Raw genomic sequence first — 27,965 nt, 5'->3', positions numbered from 1 at the left:
CGCCACTTGCATTCTGCGGAGCTGGACTGTGTCCGCGGAAGCTCCCCCATCCCCTCAGCCAACCCCGTGCTACCCCCGAGGGCTCCTGGGAGGACTGGGCTGGCAGCGGGGGTGGGGGTCGCAGGACGCCACGGGCAGGAGGTCATGTGGGGAGGAGTCACCTTGATGTCCACTTCGGGGACAGAAAGGTCAAGGGACACCTCATACACCCTAAGGAGACCATCTATTAGCTCCCGCCATAGCGCCCCGTTTATTTCCGTCACCTCACCGATCACCAGCTGTAATTAGAATTAGGTGTTGTTGAGGCTGTGGCTCACTCTCGACTTCCACTAGAATTAATCTCCAGGAGATGGCAGCCGAGGCACACCGCGTTCCCCGCGCTGGACCAGTGATAGAGGCGACGCGCTCAGGCCTTCTGTGCGGACCCGGAAGGTCAGGCCCAGGGGCCCGAAAGGAAGAGGCAGCAGCCGAGGATGGGCGCCCAGGATGAGGAACGCGCGCTGCATTGCGCTCGCTGGGGCTAAGGCTACTGGGGGATGTTTGTATTGAGTATTTCAGCCATCCATAATGACTATTTTTAATAAAATTTTTATTTTGGAATAATTTTAGATTCGCAGAAGAGGTGCAGAGATAATACAGCTAATTCTCATATACTCCAGTACAGTTTACCCAATTGCTAACATCTTACATGACCACGGTACATTTGTCAAAACTAGGGCACCTACATTGAGAGATTGCTACTACCTAAACTACAAATTTCATTTGGATTTCACTAGGTTTTTAAGCTAATGTCAATATAAGTATTTTTTAAATAGCAGAAAAAGGGGATTTAGTTTTACAATGATAATTTATGCGCCACCAAAATGATTTTTTTGAGACAGGGTCTTGCTCTGATGCCCAGGTTGGAGTGCAGTGGTGTGATCTTGGCTCATGCAGTCTCAACCTCCTGGGCTCAAGCAATCCTCCTACCTCAGCCTCCTGAGTGGCTGGGACCACAGGTGTGCACCACCTTGCGGGGCTAAATTTTTGATCGAAATGATATTGTTGAGAAACTTCTTGTTTATCAATATCATATCACCTTTCTAAAGATTTTTTTTATTTAATGATGTATATGAAATATATAATGATAAGTATCATGGATATTGCAAGTGATCAAGAATTGTAAGGTATTCAGTTGAATAGCATAGTACTTCTGAAATGTAAATGAAATCACATTAGACAAAACGTTAACGTGGTAAAAATAAAAATCGTCATTCTCTCCAGCTGTAGAGATATGACAGGATCATTAGAATGCATTATTTCAAGATCTATTTACTTATATTCGAATGTGAAAAAGGTTTAGACTACAAACTCATTTTTGTGAAAATTGTGCTTTTCCATCTCATGGTACATTTTTCATACTGTAAGATGGTCTCGTTTGTTGAGAGATATGCAGGATTTAGGGGGAGCATAATCTTCCATAAAAAAGAATGGTGTTGGTTTTATTGTGCCTGATGAAGAAGAGGAATGGGTGATTTGCGTTGAATTCAATGGATGGGACTCTAATTCGTATATCTATCTCACTCCCACTGCCAGCTGTGGCTTCAGTACCTTGTTCATTTATTTCCACAAAAGCCTTATGGAAAACATTGGATAAAAACAGGTTTCTTGCTGAAGACATTCCTGAGAAATCAGCTTTGCTCTGGCTGAAGGCATCGCTCATCCCCATACTGCTCAGGGTTGACTTGAGATCATAACTGTCTTCCAGCTTGAACTTGGGAAGGTGTAGCTGCACTTCATACAACTCCATCATGTCTGCACTGGTCCACTCATTCAGCTTCTCGTAGGTGATGGCCTTTTCCAGCTGCCCATTTGTAACCAACAAAGAAAGAATCAGTAATTCCAAAGTGGAATGAAAAACAGTAGTAGAGAGAGCACCCTAGGAATTACATAGATGAATTATGATCACTCCCGTTACTCAGGGTGACAACACACACATCTGGAAATCCTTTGGTTGTATAATGTTGACCTTCAAAATCTTTTTTCTGCAGATTAATTGCTATCCGGATATAGGAGAACTAGAGTTTAATTCAAAATGGAAGTACTTCTGCTATAGTATGCAAGACATCAGCTATACACTCAAATACATAAATATAAATATACATTTAGATGTTAGCTATACAAAAGCATATACTCTAGTTAAAGTTGTAAGCCAATGCACAAAAAAACCTGTTTATCAACATGGGAGACAGCTCTTTGAAAAAAAAATTTGGAATAAAATAACACATCTATACTCTAATCAAAACAACATGAGATTAATAATTATAAACTAAGTCAAAAAAGAAAGAAAAGATATGAAAATCCTCCAAATAACAAAAGTAATTATTTTACAGTGAGTTTAAGGATGATTTCCCTCTTCTTTATATTTTAAACTTTTAAAATGATAAATATGTATGTGTACATACTACATATGTATATATGTGTATGTTTGATTTTTTAAATGACATGTTTGTTTTAATGCACATGCATCTTCTAGACTGAAGTTTTAGCTGTCAATGGCATACCTGTAAACCATTTACATTAATAACATGACAATATCTTCAGCTCAGGAAATTGCACTTCTAGGTTTTTATCTTACGAGGGCTTGACTCTAATGGTTATTTGTACACACTGGTTTTATTTTTACTATCCTCTCCAGTTTCACAAATTTTATAACATAATTTGGAAATATTTTCTACATACTAGTAGGATCGCGGAAACTTATAAGTATTAAGAGTCTGACACATGTGAAAAATTAGACACTGTGCAAAGAAAGACAGGCCATCCATTGCATGAGACTCATGTTCAGTTTAGGCATGCAAATTGCTCAGAAGCATGGTTTGACCAAAGTTGTGTCCAGATTAATAGAAATTTGGCTGGTAAACAGCTTAAATAATTCTTGAAGACGGTATTGATAGAGACTTTTTCTCCTGAAGGTTGCTTACTTGATAAAAATGTTCAAAAAATAAGTTTTGGAAGACAGCTTGATGTCTGCGTAAGTGTGTGTATACTAATGCAAATGATTAAAATATTAATTTCAAATTACATAGGTCCTACCAGAGGGAAACCTAGACTGATTGAAAGATGGTTATGATCAATCCACACAGTTCTGTGACTGACAAGGTATATTTGTATCTGTTGTACATGTGGCTATGTGTGTGATGACCCCAGGCTGGAGCTGTCTATACATTGCCTAACCTTTCTGAGGAACAGTAATATTAACTTTATAGAGTGTTGTAAAGTTTAAATAATGTTGTAAAGTTTAAATAATATTGTGAAGGTGAAGTGCCTAGGACTCAAGGTACATTGGTGACCTTTCTCTATAGGAATTAAATAATAGGGAGACCATTCTTCCTGAGAACGATTGGGAGAAACCTTGGCCCACCAGTTCTTTTCTTAGTAAACACTGGAAACACCCTCACATCAGACACACTGATGTTATTTACCTGTTCCAGCCCATTAATGTCTTCTGGCAGTAGGATAAGCAGGCTGAGGTCACGGCTTTTGTAGTAGAGTTGAAGGCCCACTGCTTTTGGCTTTTCTATGTGAAAAATGTGAAGCTTTTTCTTCATAAACATCATTTGCACTGGTTTGCTTGTAGTCTAAAAAAAAAAAAAAAAAAAAACAGGTAACAAGGTCATTGAAGAAGTATTCCACCAACTCCTTAATTCTCTACCATCATTGGCTCCCAGTTGGTGAAACTGCTGATTTTCTGCTAAATGCTGAATAAAGTTATCCAGACCTTCCTTTATGGAAATATCTATTCCACTGAAAAGTATCGCCAATAGCAGATATGTGAGTTTCTGTTTCTAACACAACTGTGGTAACCCCTATAAATCATAGCAACATGTATTAAATCAAACTCTTAATATATGATCTTGTGTAAATTATGGAAATGCCAATAATCCAGAAACTAAGGCATATTTTACATGAAAATATTTGAGAAAGTATTTTAGTATTATAAAAACTGACATTCACTAAGAGAATGCAAAGACAAGCAATAGATGAGCAGAAAATATTTGCAAAACATATGAGACAATAATAAAAACTCAACAAATAATAAAAAAACTCAACAATAATAAAACAAACAAGCCAGTTTTTTTAAATGGGCAAAAGATCTAAGAAACACCTCACAAAGAAGACATACAGCACATGAAAAATGCTCAATCATATGTCACTAGGAGATTGCAAATTACACACGGTTACTAGAATGGCTAAAATATGAAACACTGACAGCACCAAATGCTGATGACGATATGGAGCAACAGGCACTGTCATTTACTGCTAGTGGGAACGCACAGTGGCACAGCCACTTTGGAAAACAGTTCGGCAGTTTCTTACTAAGTTAACCTAGTCTTACCATATGATACAGCAATTGTGCTCCTAGGTATTTACTCAAATGTGTTAAAAACAGTGTCCACAGAAAAACTTGCATACAGTGTAGTATTTATAGCAAATTTATTTATTATTGCCAAAAAATTGGAAGGAACTAAGATGTGCTTCAATAGGTGAATGGATAACCAACTGTGGTACAGTTGTACCATGAAATATTATTCAGCAATAAAACAAAAAGATCTATGAAGCCCTGAAAAGACATGGAGGAACCTTAAATCCATAGTGAATGGAGCCAGCCTGAAAAGGCTACATGCTGTATGAATATAACTATGTGACATTCCAGAAAAGCCAAAACTGTACAAACAAAAAAAGATCAGTGGCTGTCAGGAATTTAGGGGGAATGGATGAACAGGTGAAGCACAGGTCACTTTTAGGGCAGTGAAACTATTTGGAATGCTATTGTAATGGTGGCTACGTGATATTGAGCATTTTCAAAACCCATAGAACAGTACAACATCAAGAGTGGACCCAAATGTAAACTGTAGATTTTAGTTAATAATGATGTATCAATATTAGATCATCAATTATAACAAATATGCCACACTAATGTAAGATGTTAATAATAACGGAAACTGTGTGTGTGTTGAAGGGGGGGACACATGAGAGCCCTATACTTTGTGCACAATTTTTTCTGTAAACCTAAAAATGCTCTAAAAATCAAGCTTATTTTAAAATAAGACCAATTGCCAAATGAAAGCAAAACAAACACCCCTGCAACTTAGATGTTGTAGACATATGTTACTTTTCCATTCTATGTCGAACTGTCAATCACAAAGCCCCACCGTATGCTAAGGTGGTGGCCATATGACAAGGGCTGTATACTGCGAGTACTCCAGCATACTGTGGTTGTTTCCAGAGAGAACCCATGAGTGGACCCAACCAGAGCCCTCCTAGACCTAATGACAAACAGTTTCTCTGTCTACTAGAGTTGTGAAGCTTGAAGACTGAATATGAGGCAACCATATTCCCTGATCATTATTAGAGAATGAGAGTAGCAACTAGAGAGAAAAAGAGAAAGAGACAGCATGAGAATGAACTGGGATTATGTGTTGAGACTCTAAATACCCCAATCACTCACTCCTGGACTTCCCAGTTTTTTGTCACCTCAGCTAATTCCAATACAATTCCCATTTTGCCAGAGCTAGTTTGGAATACTTTTCTACCACTTGCAACTGAAAATTTCCAGTGAATATATAAACCCAGGTAACATTCAGCTCACTTGTCGTTAACCTACTGGATTATGTGTTCAGTTCCTTCCCCATCCTCACCGCACTGATTGAGAAATGCCTATTGCACACATTCATCACAGCCATAGTTCCACAGCAGCACTGTTTGTGGCCTATCCCTAGACTAAACAACTGTAACAAACCTTGATCAACTAGTTCCTTTCCTAGGAATTTGGAATGGTATTTTCCAACTGGTTTCTAGAATGGCGAAGGTCCTGTGAGCAGCTATGTTCTGTCATTGTGAACTGGGAAGCAGAGAAATTTAGACCTCAACCTGAGAGAAGAATGATCGTAGAAACAGAGTTGAAAAAATAGAGGAAAAAATCCTGACAACGTTTAAGTCCTTGTTTCCAATCAGGTCCCAAGGCCCAGCCACACTTCAGCCCATTCACGGGAGTCAGATCTGTAACCTTACTTTAGTCTCCCTTTTTATTGCTTTTACTTATGTAAGCGTAAGAATTTGGTAGAAGTTAGTACTGGTTTAGCAGGGCAGGTACAGAACTTGCAGTGAGGACTCTTAGGTTCTTGTTCTGGACTGCTTCTAACTCAGGCATGCCTCCAGTCACTTGGCTACACTATATTTCTTACCTAGGAAATAAATATGAAAACTACCCTACCCAGCTCACATGGGTAGCAAGGACTGAGTGACTGTATATTCAGAGAAAAACAAGGGCAGGGAAATTTCAATGAATTCCCCATGGAACTGAAGGCTTTTAGCCCAGCCATCACTTCCCTAGTAAGAGCCATAGTTCACTAGAACATTCAATCTAAAAGAAGAGTGAATTTATAAGAGAATCACTTGTACAATGCCATGTGAAAATCCAAACTGATCTTTAAAAATTTCCTACCTCATTTATTCTAAAAGGCTTTTCTGTGGTGTTTTGCACTAAGAATTGATGTTCCCAGATTCCTTTAAAGTATAGGGCGTTCACCAGAATCATCCTGGTTGTGGAATCCACAGAGTCATCAGGCAGGAGATTCTGGATTTTACCTGTAAGAAAAAAAGGCAGGTTGCAAATGACTTGTAGAAATATGTATATTTTAACTAAAGACAACCAGGTTTCTATTTTTTCTGAAACTATAAAAGTTTTCTTTAAAAGTCCTGGTTTTTGATTTTCCAGAAATGGACAAGTACTATTCCTGTCCAGAATAGCTGCTGTGAATAAATATAGAAACGCTGAAGAAATAATATGCTGGACGGTCAGTAAGCATTATTCCACATAAAGTACAAATTTGCATTTTAATTACAAAAACTTCCCTCTAATATGAGTTGATTTGTACCCCTATTTTGAGGTGACTGAAATATTTCTTACTTTTTCACTTCTGTTTGTACCCACAAACTGTAAGCTGCTCTGATTAACATCTGAAAGGTTGTGCCAGTGTTTTCCTGTTGCCCAAAATATTGCTGTGTGCAATTGCTTCTATCAGATTGCTATAGTTACAACTTAAACTGATATTTGGCTGTCAACCCCAAATACATTCTCTCCAAACTCTCTACCAAAGCACCTTGAATGATTTATAAAAATATGTCAAATATATATCTCTCAAATCAAGTATTATAGGTTTGCTCTAGAGGCACATGTTTGATAACTGAGGTAGATAGAACTGGATTGAGAAGAACCTCCTGGCCAACCCAGCTTCACTCTGCAACAGACACTACTCAGAATAAAGGGCTGATCTTCTAAACTGCCATACAGACATGGGAAAGCTGTTAAAATTATAAGAGACAGCTTGTGGCACTTAATTTAAAAAATAATTTTCCAGGAAAATATTAATAGAATCTGAAGAAATAGTAGAAAATCTGAAAAAAAATTACACATGATTGAAATTTTACAACTGTCAAGTGATTACCTCCTGTGGAAACAGCATCAACCCCAGACATGTAGACAGGTAAATTCTTTTCAACCTTCAAGTAAATGATAAATCTCTACACTATTAACACAGTTTCAAAGCACAAAATAGAAAATTCTCTGATTACTTTTATCAAGCTAGCATATACCTAGTATAAAAACGACAAGAAAGCACAAAATTCCCATCTGTAAACCCATTTCTCTTGTGAATATAAACAGATAAACCCTAAATCACATTTTAGTAAATAAATCTAATTAATATACATTAGGAATGCAAGAAACATATATTAGGAAATCTACTAATGTAACGTGTTGCTGATATGGCCTGAATATTTGTGTCCCTCCAAAATTCATATGTTGGAACCTAATGTTCAGTGTGATAGAATTAACAGGTGGGGCCTTTGGGAAAGGATTAGATCAGGAGGGCTCTGCCCTCATGAATAGGATTAGTGTCCTTATAAACGGATTGAGAGAGCCTGTTTCCCCCCTCCACTATGCGATGACAATGAGAAGGTGTCACCTTGGAATTATAGAGCAAGCCCTAGCCACACGCTGAATCTCCTGGCACCTTGATTGCGGACTTCCCAGCATCCAGAACTGTGAGCAATAAGTTTCTATTATTTATAAATTACCCAGTCCAAGATGTTTTGTTATAGCAGCTGTAATGGACTGAGACAATTGCTTTGATGACTGATAGGAGAAAAAAATCATAACATCATCTGCAAAAATACTTTTGATCTTCAACATTCATTTCTAATTTTAAAATGATTACTTTGTAAATTAAAATGAAGAATACTTCTATAATATTAAAATAATATTTTTCTTCCACAAACCCATAATAATGCTAACCCAGAAACATTAGTGGTATTTATGGCCTGCTATGACTACTATTATTTAGCAGTTTTCCTCAAAATGCTAACTAAAGCAAAAAAAATTAGATGAGATATTATATAAAAGGAAGAGACAAAATTATTATTTGCAAATAATAAGGAAAGCAAGGAGAATCAACTAAAAAACAATGAAAACTAATAAGAAGTTCTTTTAGGTGCTGTTACACTATTACACTAAAAAATTATTTTCTTATCTTCTAACAATAAACAATTAGAAAATGATATAGTTACATCCTAGTGATACACCACATTTATAATAATTATGATTATAAAATATTGTTAAATGATGACATCTTATATACACCAGTGATCCAAACCAAGAAGTTAACATTAATAGAATATTATTGACAGGTCATATTTAAATTTCATCAGTTGTTCTAATAAAGTCCTTTTTTTCTTTAGAAATCAATACAAGACCTTGCATTGCATTTAGTTGTAATTTCTTCTTATTCACCTTTAATCTGGAACAGTTTCTCACTCATTCATTGTCTTTCATGACCTTGACACCTTCAAGAAAGACTCCCATTTGTTTTGTAGAATTCCCCTGAATTCCCAGTTTAGGTTTGTCTGATGTTTAATCAAGATAATACTCAAGTTATGCATTTTTGTGAGAGATCACCTTGGTAGGTTGAATTGTGTCCCCTAAAAAGAAGTGTCCCAGTTCTAACCCAGAGTACCTGTGAATGTGACCTTATTTGGAAATACAGTCTCTGCAGATGAAATAAAGTTAAGATGATGTCATATTGGATTAAGGTGAGACCCAATCCAATGACTAGTCTCTCTGTAAGGAGGGCGGAATTTGGACATAGGCACACAGAGAGGAGAATGCCATGTGAAGATGCAGAGACAAAAGAGAGATACAGACAAGAAGAGGAAACCATGTACCAATGCAGGCAAAGATTGGAGTGATGCATCAACAAGCAAATGAATGTCAAGGATTGTCAACAACCACCAGAAGCTATGAGAAGCTCATGCAAGTTTCTTCTCTAGAGCCTTCAGAGAGAGCACGGCCTTGCTGACAGCCTGATTTTGACACCTAGCCTCCAAAACTGTGAGAGAATACATTTTTGTTGTTTTTAACCACTCTGTTTACCTTAATGTGTTATGACAGCCCTAGGAAACTAATATAACCACCGAAGTCATGCTATGTTCTTCTCAATGAATCATGTAAGGAAGTGCATGATGCCCATATGTCCTATTACTGGTGCTATTAATTTGAACACTGATTTTTCCAATGTAAAAGGACTGGGTGGGTTTTTTTATTTTTTGGTATCATGTGGGAAGATACTTTGAGAGCATGTAATATTCTGTTTCTCATCAGATTTTTGTCCACGAATTTTAGTATCCATTTATTATTCCTATCTAAAACAATTACTACTGTGGTTACTATTGCAGATGGTGTTTTTCTATTTCCATCATTCTTCTGTATTCATTAACTAGAATTCTACTATGAGAAAGAGGCTTCCCTTCTTCATTTATTTGGATCTTCAATTATTTGTTTATATCAGTATAGACTCATGGGTATTTGCTTTATTCTATGGGTTATACTCCATTACTACCATTATTTATTTTGTTGCACAAATTGCTCCAGATTTTGTCATTGGAAGCCTCCCCTGTTGGCTCCTGTGTCCTTCTGACGTATTCCCAAGTATTTTGAGCATTTCCTTACATTCTGTTACCACAAAATGTCCTTATCTTGTACTTCCCTTGTCCCAGCTCTGTTACCATCATTTTGTCCAGGAGCTCGGCTTTCTTTTTTTGAAAGGAGTTTAGAAATCAAGATCTGGGTGTCAGATATGCTGATTACTATTGGGATGTCATTGCTTCCAGATGCTCTCAGCAAATGGGACTAGGAAATGTATGCATTGTCACTCATCTGTATCTATTTCTACATTTATCTATTGAATTATCTTTCTGCATATATATTGAAGAGTAGGAGGTCATATTGATACTTTCACTTCCAATCTAATAACACAGGGTTCATTGTAGCCTTTGTCTTTGCCTTATTTGTAATTTCTTTTCTGGCTCTCATGATTTCCAATATATTTCCTTATTTGCTTAATCCTAGAACAAACATAAAGTAGTTTCAGGATTGCAAATCCATTCTTCTATTAAAAACAAATTTAAAAACTAGGGTACAATATTTGTGTACTTTTTTCAGCCTTAAAATACATAGTCGAAGTACACTTAGTTTTTTTAACCTTTGAATTTATAGTCAAAAATGCTGTTTTACAAGGTTACTTAATGTTTTAGACCATATGTTTGTTTAAAACAATGTATCTGAAACAGTGCTACAAGCCAAGATGCCATTAAAGGACTGGAAAATTTGAAGAATCCCGAAAGAGAAAATACAGATAGATAAGACTGATAGAGAAAACCACAGCATACACACACAAAAGGCATCACAGATGATTTCTTGGGAGGTTGGGGTGTTGCTCAGGGAGTTAGAAACTCAAAGGTCATGCATTCATGGAGCTTGTTGGGGGCAGGGAGCATTAGTGAGATTAATGAAATAATTCCATTTATTGCAGTGGCTCCTAACTTTAACTGCAAATTAGGATCTCCTAAAGACTTTTAAAAATACTGATGCTTGAACCTCACTCCAAGATATCTGAATTAGTCCATCTGGAGTTACGCTTAGTAATCAGTAAATTCAGTTTAATACATTGCCACGATTGAGAGTCACTGGTTTAGAGCAATTGTGTTTATTGACTTTCTATACTTCCCTGGGTACCAGCAATGGGCTACAAATACATTAGCTTACAGTCTAGAGTAGTGAGTGAGGACACCCTATGTTACAGTGGAGTTAGAACAGTGTTCCCAAGGTACTAGGAATTCCCAAGAAAAACTGGAAGCTTCCCATGCCCAAAGGCAAGTTATAAACACAGCACATCAATGTCAGCCCAACAGTGACCATAGACAAGGTATAGTGATCTGCATTATAAACTAAGACTGGTAAACTGGGGTTGTCAAACAAAAAAGACACACAGAAAACCAAAAGGATTAACAGGTAAGAAAATCCATCCTATGAGAGAGAAGCATCAACATCACCATGCACTAACAGGAAACAGAATTAACACAGCAAAAAGACTTAAAAATAAGCAAAATTTACATATTCAGATAAAGCGACTGATCTCACTAATGAAAAAGAAATAACCAATAACCATAAGTCTTGAAGAGAAAAGAAATAATTGTCAAAGCAGAACATACATAACTGTGGAAATAAAACTCTTGAATAGATTGACTGAATAGTTGAGTGAACACAGCTGGAGCAAAATCATGATCTGGAAAAGGATAACAGAAGGGCAAAGCGATGAAAAGTAAATATAAATGGAAAATCAAAGCAGATAGGATAGATTGTGAAATTTCAAATTTGTTTATTGGAAGTACTGAAGGCAAGAAGGGACAGAATGAAAAGAAGAAAATCATGAAATAAATAATATACACAATTTCCTTAACCTAAAGGCCTTCATATTTAGATTTAAAATAACTGCCAGCAAAATTATAAAGTAAATAAATAAAAATAAAAAGACCCCTGCCTAGAACATAATGTTGAAACCTCAGAACACCAAAAACATTCTAAAATCTTCTGGGGAAGGTTCAGGGTGCAGGTGTGCTGTTTTTATTAATGATGCTGGATGCTACTGTCTAAAGGAAAAATGAAGACCTTGGAGAAGACCTGTTGAAAGCTCAAGGAAATAAGTTTCTCTGAGATGGTTCAGGTAGAATCTAGTCATGCCAAATACACTAGCAACTTTCCCTTAAAGGCATATGGAATTCTGCCTCGACAAAGTCTAAGTTCCTGAATAGCTAATTCATTCCTTATTTTATTTGATGTTGAATGCTTCCAAATAGCAGATATTTGTGTCCAAAATAGAAAATACAGAAGGATTACAGCTTTCTCCCTCTCTGGACAATTCCACTTCTGAGGAACAGAGTGAGGAGGGTCAGCTGGAGGAATGAAATCATGGGATGTGGCAAACAAGGCTCAGTAAGAGATTCGGACTGTGTCCACCATGAGCTTATTTTTTGGTGCCTCTCATTTGACCAGTGGTATGATAACAGAATTTTTTAAAGTGTGGATGTCCAATACCATGGCCATATAGCACTATAATCTGCAGTCTGCCTTTTCTTCCATAAAGTAAAAGATTATTTGCTCAGTTCTTCTTCAGAAACAAAACTTCTAGACTTATGCTGCCTAATATGGTGGTCACTAAATGCATGTGGCTACTTAAATTTAAATTAATTGAAATGAAATAAGTTGAAAACTCAGTTCCTCAGTCACATTAGCCACATTTCAAATCACCTGTGTTCACATGGGAATAGAAGCTACTCCACTGGACAGTGCAGATTTATGGCACATCTCCATCATCATAGGAAGATCTTCTGGACAGCTCTGTAATTCAGACACCTGGATTTTGTCATGTACCTTGAGTGCATCAGTCTAAGCTGGGGAAGCAAGGCAAGGACCAACCCCTAAGAGCCGTGCTTATGTGGCATCAGACAACAGCTGTCTTCTTGGCTCTAAAAGGCTTTGCTAGGATGCAAAGCTAGCAGATTAGTTGCCCCAGCCTTCCTATCTGTAGGTTCCCCACCTGATTTCCAAACAACATAACAGTCACCAGGCCAGGAATCTAAGACATAACATTTTGCCCAACTCCAGCACCATTCTTACTCCTGCTTCTGCTATGTTGAATTTGTGTTGTAGGTGACAACATACTTTTGCCTGTGTAATCAAATGTGGTCTCACACAAGCTACAAAAGTTCAAGCAACTAGTAAATGCTAGCTAATCTATAATTCTAAACAAAACAAACTTATTTTCAGATGAATGCAAACCAGGATGGAAGTTAAATACCATGGTCACTCTTGCTTCACCACGGCTTTTGAGTCATGGGCTCAATGTAAAAGGAACTGAGCACTTAGGTCTGCCAATGTTATCCATTCATTCCAATAAACATTAATGTTCTGAACAACTGCCATGAGCAGGCCTGTTATGTGTGATTTAAAGCTGAAGGCAGAGTTATCGCACATGGAGTCCTTGAGTCTAGCAGGGGACATAAATGTATAAGCAGTTAGTTTTGATAACAGTGTGGTAAGGGTCAAAGTAAAGGTTTGCACAAATGTCTGGGAGCAAAGAGGAGGATGTTTAGCCTGAATGAAGCCCTGAGAAGTTATTTGGGGGCAAAGAAGGGGTTGGGGGTGGCAGGGCAGGGAACGGTATTTCAGATAGAAGAAATGGCATGAGTACAGGGCCATTAAGTAGCACAGGGAGTTTGGGACACTCTATGACATGTAGAATCTCTGAAATATAAATTTTAATCCAGGGAGTGACAAGAGTTTAAGTGGAGAGACAAGCAAGGCTCCACAGTCACATTGGGCCTTATATGTCTGGTTAGGGGCTTTGTGTTGATGCCATAGGTCATGGGGCAGCATGAATCAGTTTTGAGTAGAGGAGTGACATGGCCTATCTGGTCTAATTTGTATTTTAGGCAGGTAATTTGGGTGGTAAATGGAGGTTAGATTTGAAGGGAACAAGATTAGAGGCAAATTATTGCATTTGTGCAGATAACAGATAGTGAAGAAAGAAAGGCTGTGGAGGAAGGGATTTGAAAGGAAAAGTGAACTCTGAGAAACATTTAAGAGGAAGCAAAGGAAAGGGGAGAATTTAGAGTATCTCTCAGATTACTGTTCTGGGCAAGTGTGTGATTGGTGTACCCATTCACCAAGATGGAGAATACATGAGGAAGACAAGGTCTGGGAAAACCATTCTGAATGTGATTTCAGGTATGGTGAATTTGAAATGCATGGGACCCTTGGCAAATATGTCTAGCAGGTGTTTGTTATGAGCCCTGAAGTTCAGAGGAGAAGACAGCAAAACATTCCATGTGCTTAGACACAAAGCAAAGGCATCATCATTAATATTCATTAATGACAAATGATGAATTAATCTTCATTAAGTCATGAATGATTAATTAATCTTCATTAATGATGATGCCTTTGTATTTCTTCATAAGATATAATATAATATCAATTGAAATGTTGATTTAAAAGGCAGCATGGTGTGTAGAAATCAGTTCAGACTTTGGAACTAAGCTGACTTATATTTGAAATCCTATTGCTGAAGCTTTAAACTGTGTAATCATAGATAATTTCTCTAAAATCTCAGCTTCCTTATTTCCAAAATAAGGATAATAATAAAAGACTGTTAAATTGCCTGGGAGAATCCTTCTACTACTTCCTTTTAGAAATAAAACCCTGAAATTTAGGTGACAAGTGGCAACCCAGCTGAAAACTCCATTTTGCAAGTCTTTCTACCAGCAAGTATGGTGACTGGAATTGACTGGAATGTGGTTGGTCACTCTTGCCTGGAATTAGGGGCTTTTTGATCCTAAAACTAGGAAAGTCACAGGCAAACCAGAATGCACTGGTCACCCTAGCAGAAAGTGTGTTATGGACTAAGTTTAGACCAGTGGGAGATGAGTGGAATTAACATGTGAAACTTCCAGGGCATCCCCTTAAAGACAAATTAGCTTTTGATGAAACTTCTTTTCCCCACTTCCTGCTGCTAGTACAACTGGCTATTGTAAGAACCATCTTGCACCTAGAGATGGAAGCCACGTATTGAGGATGGCAGTCCTGAACACCAGCCTGGATCTCTGGATGGCCTTGGGAGGCAGAATGCTCTCTCTAGCCTAGGATGCCTAACTACCTTTGAACTATTATTTGAGAGAAAGACAAACTTGTGTCTTATTAAGCCACTGTATTTTGGGTGTCTTCTTTAGAGTAGTTTAATCCATACTCTAACTGATACTTGAACTTACTTTGAAAAGTATTTAAGATTCTATAGCACATTTAATGCCACATTTCTGTTATTAGTAGATACTTTTCCTTAAAAACAATGCATTCGGCAGTACTTTCAATTTCCTTTTTGCATTTTTCTGCTTTTTACCCTTGGGCTCTTCTTTGGAATTAGTGGGAGATGATAATTTTCTTGTCTATTTGGTAAAGTGATGGCCTGACTTAATTGTTTGTTTTAGAGAAGACTTATTAGGAAGGCAGTGAATCTAAAAATTATGTACATGAATAGAAATAAATGTTCTGAATATTTACAATGTGTCCACACTTCTATTTAAGGAGTATACATACTTACACAGGACACAAACTAAAATAAATCCAAGGATGTTTGGGGAAAGCACGCTGCCAAGTCCCTTGGTGAAAGCTTACCCTCGGTCTGTCTTTCAACCCAAGAGTTGATGTCCTTTCTGATTTGATCAGAAGCTTCCACAAAGTTAACAGACTGAGGCTCTGCACCAAAATATGTTTTCATGTCTTCCAAATATTTCTGAAAGACATAGATAAAAATCCCCTTTTGTAGAGTTTGTTCAAAATTGAGAAATCAAATCTATTTAGATTATCAAAAGAACTAGGTAGGTGGGCAATTGCACACTCCCACACCATCACTCCATCCTCTCTTTCCTGACTCCCAGTTTTGGTCAAAAACTAAACACTTCCCTCTTCAAACTTAGCAGGGCACTGGCTAGCTATGCAGAGCTCCAGCTGTGGAAGGAAGTACTGATGCCCACATTTTGGGGGCTTCCACATCCTCTTCCTTTCTATTTTTATCCATGCCTTGAAATGAGGCTAGAATGGAAAGGGACTACAAATGACAAGAGTGACCCCAGTGGCCAAGAGGTATTGGGCATTGTACTTGACTTTTTATGGTAGGGATGAAACCAAAGTGAGGCTTGTGATACTGATAGCTTCCTTCTGTGGATTCTAAACATCAAGAATCTCGTGGAGGGCCCTTGAAGAAAATCATATCCTGCCATGAAAATGGATTTCTAAGCAGAGTTGAATGTTATATTAAGCATTCTGAGGCAAAAAAAAAAAAAAATGAGCCTCCACCTCCTCCTGGTCCTCTGATGTTCACCCAGTGGCAGTCATCACATGTAGGCTATGACTGAGTTTGCTGTTATGGGGGCATCTGCCTTGGGAACATAATTTATTCTTCAAGACCTTGTAGTATTCCTTCAATTTGCTTACTTTATGGAGGGCTTGTAGGAGTAAAAAGTGATGAGTTAATTCTGTTGCCAGGAAGTGGCTTGAAGATTATGAAGTCTAAATTCTGTGGAATTTAAAATCTAGTAAAAGGAAAACTTAAATATTTATGAGGGACCACTGCCTGTCTTAATTCAGGGCTTGTGGACATATAAAAATATGTTTGTCTCTATCTCTGTGTCCCTCTTATTTCTAAGTGCCCACTGAGTCAATCATGTCTCCTACTTCTGCATCAAATGAGAGTCCATGAGCCTACAAGAAAGGAAACTGTCTTTAAGATTCCATTTGGATGATTTTATATATTTAGTAATAACAAAGCTCAATTCCTGAACTCCCCAGAATTCACTAGATTTGAACAGGGATAGCATTGCTTGAAATCACAAGGTAGCTTTATTTTATCTTATCGCTATTCTTCTACCCTATCTAATTTCCTTGCTCTTTGCCCACTGGACACATGGGTCCTCCTGCCCAAAGAGATGTTGGACAATGAAGTAAATTATTGACCTGGGTTGTCATGTGACCCTCTTAACAGAGGACAGAGTCATCATGGTCTGCATTGGTGGGGTTTCAACCATTAGTAAAGAGGAGAAGTTGATATTATTTCATGTTTCATGTTCCCAAAGTCTGTAAAGTCTTGATGTGAAAACTGCTCACTTTTCTCATCCCAAGGTCAGTTTTGCTCTCAAGTAGACAGCCTCCAGCCAAGTCTCCATATGTATTTGTAGGCCATTCTCAGGGGTTACCTCTTTATTCTAGACAGAAATATCTGATTGCTAGATCTGATTTGAGACCTGTTATTGGTTTCCTTTACCACTAGACACTCATTGGTTGGTCTAACTGATTGTTTACAGGAAAGTACTGACCACATGAAGATTGTCCCTGGATCCCTAAAGAAATATACAGAGTTTACTGATTGGTCTCACTTTGCTCTTTCTTTTCCATTAGCTTAAAATAAGACATTTGCACTTACATTGTGAAATGGATACGTTTTCTCTCCATATATCGCATTGGCTGTTTTAAGTAGGTAGTCATTGTTGGGCTTGAGGATTTCTGAGATAAGTGTTTGGAAATCAGAGTGTATTTCTTCCGAGTTGCTCAATTTGAATTCCTTTAAAAGAGAAGGAACTAGTCAAATAAAAATGTTGGACAAGAGTTACGTACATGTTAGCAAACTAAAGCTAAATAAAATTATTTGGGGAATTGCAAACAAAAGTTGAAAATGTTCCTAAAGTGGATAAAAATGTTTTCTTTAGTGTTAGTGCAAAAGAATGAAATGTTATTGAGGCCATAATTTTCTTCACATTTAGTTTGCAAAAGCAGGCAAGAAAAAGTTTGAAACTAGAGAAATTTTTAGAGAGATTAAAAGGGCGTGGGGACAAGAGATCTTTCAAAAAGTGTAGATATTTTGTATTCCGAAAAAATGTTTCTGTAACTTTAATATATGTTTCTAAGAAAAATTACCTGCTAAAAGTTGCTTAAGTTATCACTAAAATACATGTGCTAAAAGTACTTTTTCCTTAATTATCAAATATATATTAAAGGATAAGATATACCATTTTCCTTTTTTTTTCACTTTCGGGGTCAGATTTGACTCCCTGGTCTCTATTAAATTGAAGCACCTGTAATTTCAATAAAAAGACAAATGAATAGACTGCAGAGAAGTAATCATATAAATCATACATCATCTGTAAATACAAGTCAGTCATTCCTATAATTGCAGAACATATAATTAGTTAAACAAAGGGGCTCTGACTTGACTTAAATAATGTGAGTAATAAAATAAGTCAAGAACTGCTTTTAAATAAATTTTCTAAAGTCAAATTTAAGTTGCTAGTTTCTTTATTTTCCTATGTTTTATAACTAGAATGATGTTGGGAAAACCTTGAGGTAAAATCCCCTTTTTTTCCGTATTTCCTTTTTACTCATGGTTGTTTTAAGAAGAATGCTAGGTGTCCAACTGAGACCATCATTTAGACAGTTTAAGTAAAAGCCATAATTATGTGGAAAATCAAGGAATTTTAGTTGTTTTTTTTTTCTAGTTACATGCTCAGTTCCTATTGTCTACCACCACTTGACATATTTAGGCACAATGTTTGTGTTTACCCCAGCATTTCGTTGGAAAGTTAACAGGAAGGATGTAGATACTCTTCTTTCCTTGGAATTGTACAACAATAGAACAGAAGGCAATACTTTTATCTGCCAAGTCCTGGACCCGGCTGACAGTAAGAAATACAGTATACTGCATCAAGGGTTGCATTGACCCATGGTAATAGAACACGGGCCACCTGCCGTACATAAAGGGGTGCACAGTTAATTCATGAGGCTCATTTGCAACTGAAAGTGTTAACATCCGAAACAAGGACAAGCAACACCCAGCAATATATTTATATGAAATAGATTCACATTGGAATCCACTTAAGATTGTCTATCACATTAATGATTAAGACTTTTGAGCTAATGAACCTGTCATTAACAAGTTGTGAACAAGGATTTTGTTGTTGCTGTTGTTGTTTTTAAACCACTTGATATCTTGTGAACTACAAGAGTAAGGATGATATCCCAAGTCCAGACTAATATAGCATGTGTTCTGCCCACTTCCCTCAGAATTACCAACCTTGTTCATATCCATACTTTCTAAGGAAGTCACCTTCTTGGATGAAAATTCTGTCATTTGGCCTTTTGGTTTTGCAAGATTTAGGGCCGAGTTTACTCTTTCTGGTTTTTTTTTATTTAAAATCATATTTATATATACATATTGTTGCATATATATATGTATTCATATATATTTTTACACACACATATGGCTATTTTGCTATCTATGACTACATATATATATTTACATACACACAATGTTTTGAGGATGCTTATTGCAAAAATAGTTCTGTATATAATAGTATTATATTGTTATTGTAATGATCTTAATGGGCTCCTTAGATTCATTCAGATAACCAGGGACTAAACAAAGAGAGAATCAAACAAAGCATGAGAAACAGAATTCTTTTATTTTTCTTTTTTGTGTCTTCAAGAAAATCCTTATGTGATTATAAAGATGCTGAATTACTCTATTATTTAAAGTTTGACCAATTACTTTTTAAATAATATCATCAAAATAAAATTGGTTTTGGTGTTGAACAAAAATTGATAACCTCATCCTTTCTCCATTTTATTTTGCTAAAGGACACAGGTTCTCAAATGGTTTTCCTAGCAACAGTTTGCAAATTGATTCTCTTTACCAGGATTTGTTTTATGGTATAGAATGTTTTAATGTATGTCTTGTTTTAGAGAATGTTATTGTGAAATGTAAATTATTGAGTTGTCAAGAGAAAACTGAAGTTAAAAGGCAATGAAAGCACTTAGTTTACAAGAAACAAGACGGTTGACCTTTTCCACTCACCTGGGCCATCTGGGCTGCAGTGGTACCTTTGGCGCCCAAATACACCATGGTCAAGGAAGTTGAGATGCTCCAGGAAGAAAAGAAAATATTTTTACCCTGAGCAGATTCAGCTAGCTTTTTGCTCAACTCCAGGGCAAACTGGTTGATTGATGTTGCTAGCGCGTCCATTGAGGAAACCTAAGAAAAATAAAGCAAAAGTTAGAGAGCATATTAATATTTATTTCCACTTCACCTTTGAAAAAATATGTATTCATAGTTGCATACATATCCATATACATTGTCATAGGAGCTGAATAGACTTTAGCAAAATTCTAGTCCAATAATAGTATTTTATATATTAAAACACTGAAGTTTAGAGAATTTAAGGGAATAGCCTCAAATTTTAGTGCTAATGTGCATTAGAGAATAAATGGATTCTGGTCAGTTAAAACCTGAGTCCCATAACGTAGTTTTTGCCACTCTCTTGACATTTTTCACACCACCAGTTTTGTTTCCATGTGTTTGTATCTAGTTTTTCCAACTCCAGCATAAGCTTCTTGAGAGCAAAATATTCTTCTTATGCTGCTTCCTGCACCCAACAGCACCTAGCTAAGGATTTTGCACAAAATGTGTGCTTATAAATATTTATTACTCATTTACAATATTCATAGTTTGGGCTGTAACTACCATTTTTAATTTATGTAAACATGGAATCATGCACAACTAATTGGAAAATGCTTGTAGAGAAGTTGAGAAGTTAAGGCTGTTTTTCTTTATTATCACTCATTTGAGACCCTCTGAAACTAGTCTTCTGGAACAAGAGTACTCAGGTTTCCTCATCTTTTTTGATATTATACTCAACATCTAAATGTCATCTCTAATGGAAGCAACCAAACAGCTGACCAGCCTACCACACCTGCATGTACCTGGCCTGAAAATGACAGGTGCCCCAATCCACAGCAAATGTGCACCACCACCACTCCATCACAAACACTCACAGCCTGGACCACTGAGGCAATTGCAGACATTATTGATGATGATTACAACTGAGGAAACTGCATGGATATTATGCTACCAAGTCCACCCTAAACCAAAGTCAACATACCATACCCACCCAATACCATAATATTTTAATTTAAAAGCCTTTTAAAACTAGGTTTCTATAGTTAATTCCATCTATTTTGATTTTATGGCAAAATAATTTCTCAAATAAGTTAAACGATTTAACCAAGTGCTAAGGGAATCTGTTACTGCTAGACCAGCCTTACAAGAAATCCTTAAGGAAGTTTTAAACATGGAAACAAAAGAATGATACCTGTTACTTAAGTACGTAGTGCACACACTTTATAAAGCAACCACACAATAGAAACCACAAAGAAACCAGCTAATAACTTCACAATAGGATCAACACCTCACAAATCAATATTAACCTTGAACGTAAATGGGCTAAACACCATATTTAAAAAGCACAGAGTGGCAAGTTGGATTAAAAAACAAGACCCATTAATCTGCTGTCTTTAAGAGACCCATCTCACATGTAATAACACCCATAGGCTTAAACTAAATGGTTGGAGGAAGAGCTATCACACAAATTGAAAACAAAATAGAGCAGTGGGTGCTATTCTTATATCAGATACAACAGGCTTTAAGCCAACAAAAGTAAAAAGTGACAAAGAAGGGTATTATATAATGGCAAAAGGTTCAATTCAACAAGAAGACTAAACTATACTAAATGTATATGCACCCAACTTTGGAGAACCCAGATTCATAAGACAAGTACTCTTCAACCTACAAAAAGACTTAGACAGACACACAACAATAGTGGGGGACTTTAACACCCCATTGACAGCATTAGACAGATCACTGAGGCAGAAAACTAACAAAGAAAAACTTGACCAATTGGACTTATTAATAAACATCTACAGAATACTCCAACCATCAACCACAAAATACACATTCTTCTCATCTGCACGCAGAACATACTCCAAGATTGATCACATGCTCAGCCATAAAGCAAGTCTCAACAAATTTTTAAAAACTGAAATTGTACCAACTATACTCTCAGACCACAGTGCAATAAAAATAGAAATCAATGCCAAGAAGATTTCTCAAAACCACAGAATTACTTGGAAATTAAACAACATGCTACTGAATGACTTTTTGATAAACAATGAAATTACGGCAGAAATCAACGTCTTTGAAATAGACACAGAGATATAACATACCAAAGTCTCTAAGATGCAGCAAAAAGCAGTGTTAGGAGGAAAGTTTTTAGCACTAAATGCCTACCTTAAAAAGTTAGAAATATTTCATATTAACTATCAAACATCAGACCTAGACGAACTAGAGAAACAAAAACAAACTAACTCTAAAACTTCCAAAAGAAAAAAACATAAGTAAAATCAGCAAAACTGAATGAAATCGAGACCCAAAAATCCATACAAAGAATCAACAAAACCAAAAGTTGGTTTTTTGAAAGTATAAACGTGATTGATAGACTGCAGGCTAGATTAACAAAGAAAAAAAGAGGAGATATAAATAAGCACAATCAGAAATAACAAAAGTGACATGACAACTGATCCTAGAGAAATACAAATGATCCTCAGAGACTACTACGACTACCTCTATGCACACAAACTAGAAAATCTAGAGAAAATGAATAAATTCCTGAAAACACACAACCTCTCAAGATTAAATTAGGAAAATATTGAGACCGTGAACAGATCAATATCAAGTTTCAAAACTGAATCAATAATAAAATCCTACCAACCAAAAAATGCCCTGGAACAAATAGATTCACAGCTGAATTCTACCAGATGTACAAAGACAAGCTGGCATCAATGCTGATGAAATAATTTCAAAAAATTAAAGAGGAGGGACTCCTCTCTAACTCCTTCTACAAAGCCAGCATCACCCTGGTACCAAAACCTGGCAAAAACACAATAGAAGAAGAAACCTATAGGCAAATATCTCTGATGAGCATAGATGCAAAAATGTTCAACAAAATCCTAGCAAACTGAATCCAGCAGCATATCAAAAAGTTAATTTACCACCATCAAGTAGGCTTTGTTCCTGGAGTACTATATTGGTTCAACATACGCAAGTCAATAAATGTGATTCACCACACAATTAAAAACAAAAAACATCTGATCATCTCAATAGAGGTGGAGAAAGCTTTCAATAAAATCCAACATCCATTCATGATAAAAAACCTCAACAGACTAGGTGTTGAAGGTATATACCTCAAAATTATAAGAGCTATCTGTAACAAACCCACAGCCAATATCATACTGAATAGGCAAAAGCTGGAAGCATTCCCCTCAAGAACTGGAACAAGACAAGAATGCCTACTCTTTACCACTCCTATTCAACATAGTACTAGAAGTCCTGGCCAGAGCAATGAGACAAGAGAAAGACATAAAAGGCACCCAAATAGGAAAAGAATAAGTCAAACTCTCTCTCTTCATTGACAATATAATTCTATACTTACAAAACCCTAAAGACTCCACCAAAAGCCTCCTGGAACCGAAAAATGGCTTCAGTAAAGTTTCAGAACACAAAATCGATGTACAAAAATCAGTAGCATTTCTATATACCAATAACATTCAAACAGGGAGCCAACTCAAGACTACAATTCCATTTACGATCGCCAAAAAAAAAATAAGATAAAATATCCAGGAATACACCTGATCAAGAAATTGAAAGATCTCTACAAAGTGAGCTAAAAAAAAAACACTGCTAAAAATCATAAATAATACAAACAAATGGAAAAACATTCCATGCTCATGAACAGGAAAAATCAATATAGTTAAAATGGCCATACTGCCGAAGGCAAACCTCGGATGGAATGCTAGTTCTATCAAACTACCAACGTCATTTTTCACAGAATTGGAAAAAACTATTCTAAATTTCATATGGAATCAGAAAAGAGCCCCAATATCCAAAGCAAACCTAAGCAAAAAGAACAAACCTGGAAGCATCACGTTACCCAACTTCAAACTACACTATAAGCCTGCAGTAACCAAAACAGCCTGGTGCTGGCACAAAAACAGACACATAGGCCAATGGAACAGAATAGAGAACCCAGAAATAAAGCTGCACACCTACAGACATCTTATCTTTACCAATGTAAACAAAAACAAGCAATTGGGAAAGGATTCTATTCAATAAATGATACTGGGATAGCTGGTTAACAATATCCGGAAAAATGAAAGTAGACCCTACCTTTCAACATGTACAAAAATTAACTAAAGATGGACTAAAGACTTGAATGTAAGATCTCAGACTATCAGAATCCTAGAAAAAAAAAAATCTAGGAAACACCATTCTGGATATCAGTGTTGGGGGAAGTATTCATGACTAAGTCTTAAAAAGCAATTGCAACAAAAAACAAAGTGGAACCTAATTAAACTGAAGAGCTTCTGCACAACAAAAGAAACTATCAACAGAGTAAACAGACAACTACAGAATGGAAGAAAACATTTGCAAACGATTCCACTGACAAAAGTTTAATATCCATTATGTATAAGGAACTTAATTCAACAAGCAAAAAACAACCTCATTTAAAAATGCCAAAAGACATGAACAGACACTTCTCAAAAGAAGACTTACAAGTGGGCAACAAACATGAAGAAATGCTCAACATCATTAATCATTAGAGAAATGCAAGTCAAAACCATAATGAATACTACCTTGTATATGTCAGAATGGCTGTTATTAAGAAGTCAAAAAACAAGAGACGCTGATGATGCTGTGGAGAAAAGGGTACACTGTTGATAGAAATGTAAATTAGATCAGCTACTATGGAAAGCAGATTGGAGAATTCCCAAAGAACTTAGAACTACCCTTCAACCCAGCAATCCCATTACTGGGTATACATTCAGAAGAATATAAATCATTCTACCAAATAGAGACACGCACACGTGTTCATCACAGCACTATTCACAATAGCAAAGACATGAAATCAACATAGGTGCCCATCAGTGTTGGATTGGATAAGGAATACGTGGTACATACACACCATGGAATACTATGCAACCAAAAGAAGGAATTAAATTATGTCCCTTGCTGCAACATGGATGCACTAGAGGCTGTTATCCTAAGCAAATTACGACAGGAACAAAATACCACATATTCTCACTTATAAGTGGGAGATAAACATTGGGTACTCATAGACTTAAAGATGGCAAAAATAAACACTGGGGACTACTAGAATGGGAAGGCAGAGAAGGGAGAAAAGATTGAAAAACTAACTATTGGGTACTACGCTCACTACCTAGGTGATGGAATCAACCAAACCTCAACCTCAGCATCACACATTATACCCTTCCAACAAACCTGCATATGTACCCTCTGAGTCAAAAATAAAAACTGAAATTATTTAAAAAATAAAATAATTCAAATTCTTAGGCCTAGGAAATCTCATTAATGCCAAGGTTGTGTAGAGTTATGTCTTGCATGAAAGTCACCTGGCCTTCTGAGAAACATAGAATGAGAGCTTTGGAAAACATTAGGAATTCTCTATACTCTAATAACTTAATCATGAGAGAGGCATGTGTAGACAAAGTTTTGGTTTCATCATAACTTGGAGTTAAAAGTGATACTGTGGGAATCCCCCCAGCCATAAACTTACACTTAACCAAACAGCTTCCCCACCTCTAAATCATGCCCTAGGTGTGGCTCCTGCCTACTCCAAAAGCTTATGGTAATCCCAGGCTGACATTATTTGATGAAATAGAAAACAAAAAAGACTGTAGATCTGTAGTAATTCTACACCCTCATAAAATATTGAATATTTGCCTGTCACTTTCTTCCTCAACAGATCAAATGCCATCTTCAAAATAACTCTGTACTTCCTTTAAGGCTCTTACTCATTCAAATAACATTTTGTTACCTGCATACAGTATATATCAAGCTTTGTATTTTTAAAACTCATGATTTAAATTTACACGGAAAATGTTTGGTTTTTGGCCAAACCACACTCTTCATAAAGTGGGGAGAAAGTACCATTTCAGAGGCTGGAGTTTTTCTACCTTAGTTTATGGTTATTCTAGTGTTTATTTACTAGTAACATGTTCCTGAAAATAATAATTCTCTATTATAAAAGCTAATTTCTCATGTAAACTTAATATTTAGTTGTATTCATCTTCATTAATTCCCTTATTAATATCATTATTTGTATATCAGATGTTACCCAGAACATACAAGAGAAACAATTCTTTATTTTCTTTTTTAAAGAAATCTAATGAAGCACTAAGCCATCCATTAGTGATATTTAACCCAACGATGAAAAATACTCTCTGAAGGGTGTAGAATTGTGAGATGAAATTTTACAGGAGATAATTATTCCATACAAATATTGGACAATTATATTTTCAGAGAAGACTGCAAATGTGTAGGTCAGAAGTCTACCAGGTCATTTTCAAAATTAATTGCTCTTTTGCAGTTTTCAAGAGCTATACACTGATCATCTGTGAGCTTAACCTGTAGACGGGCTCAGAGGAGAAGCCAAAGAGAATTAAGAAAGCAAGAAAAGGATAGTGTCATTCATCAAAATGTCTCATCATAGACATTTCATCATCGCATGCCCCTAGCATATCAGTGTTGGAAAGACCCTTAGAATCTCCCTAACCCAGCTCCCCCATTTTGTCTGCTAAGAAACTGAAGCTGAGAGAGGTTGATTGAGCAAAGGATGCACAGCAGAGTCAAAACTGCAACTTCGTTATCTTGACTGTGAATACAGTTGCTCTTGACATTGTATCTCATTGTGTTTAAGATTTTAGTGGCTAAAGAGAGAGATTACGTGATGGAGAACCATCAGGAGGAGAAAGAAGACCTGGAGAGTGGGGAGAAGGATTCTTGTCCCGTTTTCCATGAGACACTCCCAAGGGCCTCTTGCCTTTCTGATGACACTGATAATATTACCTCCTCATGGAGTTGTGCATATCAGAGAATGACAGCTTCCCCAATCCCCAGCACCTCTCTATTCACCTAAGGCCTTTTTTAGAAACAGGTAATAGTTTGGGGTGGTTTATGAAGAGCACCTAGTATAACGTGGGGGATTAGGAACATTGATTATTTCACAGAAGAGAAGAAAGCTAATGGCCCATGAAATGGTGGCCAGGAGAGGAGAGTGGGGTTTTGGGTTTGAGGAGGGGAACTGTTAAAGAGTCAAACCATGAGTTCCATATATTAATGAATAGGATCCAAATTCAGGGTGCCAAGCTCACATTTCCTAAAGAGTTGAAGGGTTTTGGCTCAACTGTCCTGAGAGAATATTTTATTTATCTCTGCCTATGTTGACAGATACAGAAATGTGACTGGAGGAAACTTCACTCATGATTTCACAATTCCCAGTAAAACAAGGAGGAAATTCCACTCCACAATTCCTAGAAAAACAATTTCTCTAACTTTTTTGGGGAATGAATGTTCTTTCCCCCATATCCCTTTTTCTAGTACAAACTTCAAACCAGCTCAGGTTACTCTCTGACTTAAACAGAAAAATTCTTAAGGGATTGGGCCTTATCTATTATTTCTGGACTTTTTTTGGGGAAGGGGTCTTCATTATTTGTTACCTAGCTAGGCACTTCAACCAAGAGGAAAACCATAAATAAAATCATTCACCAAAGAAATATTTACAATACCTTGTTTTCTTCCACTGGAGCAGAACTGGCAATTTGCTCCTGTAGTAAGAGATTGTGGCTGAAGAGTTGAGAAACTTTCAACTGAAGAAATTAAAAAAAAAAAAAAAAAAAAAAAAAAAAAAATTAGCACCGCCCTGTTCTTAGCTCCACCCTCTGATTCAGTTTCACAAGCATGTATACTCTTTCTTTCAGGCTTATTTTTGTCAGAAGTCTCAATAAAAAGACAGAAAGAGACAGTTAAGGGTTTGCCTGAGTTATTTAATTACTCACATTTTCCATCTCTGTACACATGCAGAGACCTGGATTCTGACAAATTACAACTCATCCTTTTTTTGCTTAATCCTTTCTCTAGTCTGCCAACAGAGAATATTTGGCATGACTTTCCCAGGTAGTTGTTTTTTTTTTAATAAAACACAAATATAAAGCTTCAAATTAGTGGACTAATAATGATCAATGAAATTGAAAATATTACTGAATTATTTATTTTTGTTGTGTCTGTTTTGTTTTTCCT

General features: G+C 36.5%; 1 protein-coding gene across 1 annotated transcript; it reads right to left on the bottom strand.

The window, feature by feature from the left end:
- Positions 1 to 568: 568 nt before the first annotated feature.
- On the bottom strand, positions 569 to 27,537 carry SERPINB10 (serpin family B member 10). The gene is made up of 8 exons (XM_054460853.2): positions 27,455 to 27,537; positions 19,833 to 20,009; positions 17,992 to 18,057; positions 17,409 to 17,546; positions 15,605 to 15,722; positions 6,488 to 6,630; positions 3,465 to 3,620; positions 569 to 1,843 (listed from the first exon to the last, which is right to left on the bottom strand). The coding sequence occupies exons 2-8, from the start codon at positions 19,998 to 20,000 to the stop codon at positions 1,439 to 1,441; spliced, it is 1,194 nt and encodes a 397-aa protein (XP_054316828.2). The 5' UTR covers positions 20,001 to 20,009; positions 27,455 to 27,537; the 3' UTR covers positions 569 to 1,438.
- Between the last annotated feature and the right edge of the window lie 428 nt (positions 27,538 to 27,965).

Source organism: Pongo pygmaeus, chromosome 17 (assembly GCF_028885625.2).
Source record: "Pongo pygmaeus isolate AG05252 chromosome 17, NHGRI_mPonPyg2-v2.0_pri, whole genome shotgun sequence".
Classification (NCBI taxonomy): Eukaryota; Metazoa; Chordata; class Mammalia; order Primates; family Hominidae; genus Pongo; species Pongo pygmaeus.
The sequence above is the reverse complement of the archived record's forward strand: the minus strand, read 5'-3'. Positions and strand labels throughout refer to the sequence as shown.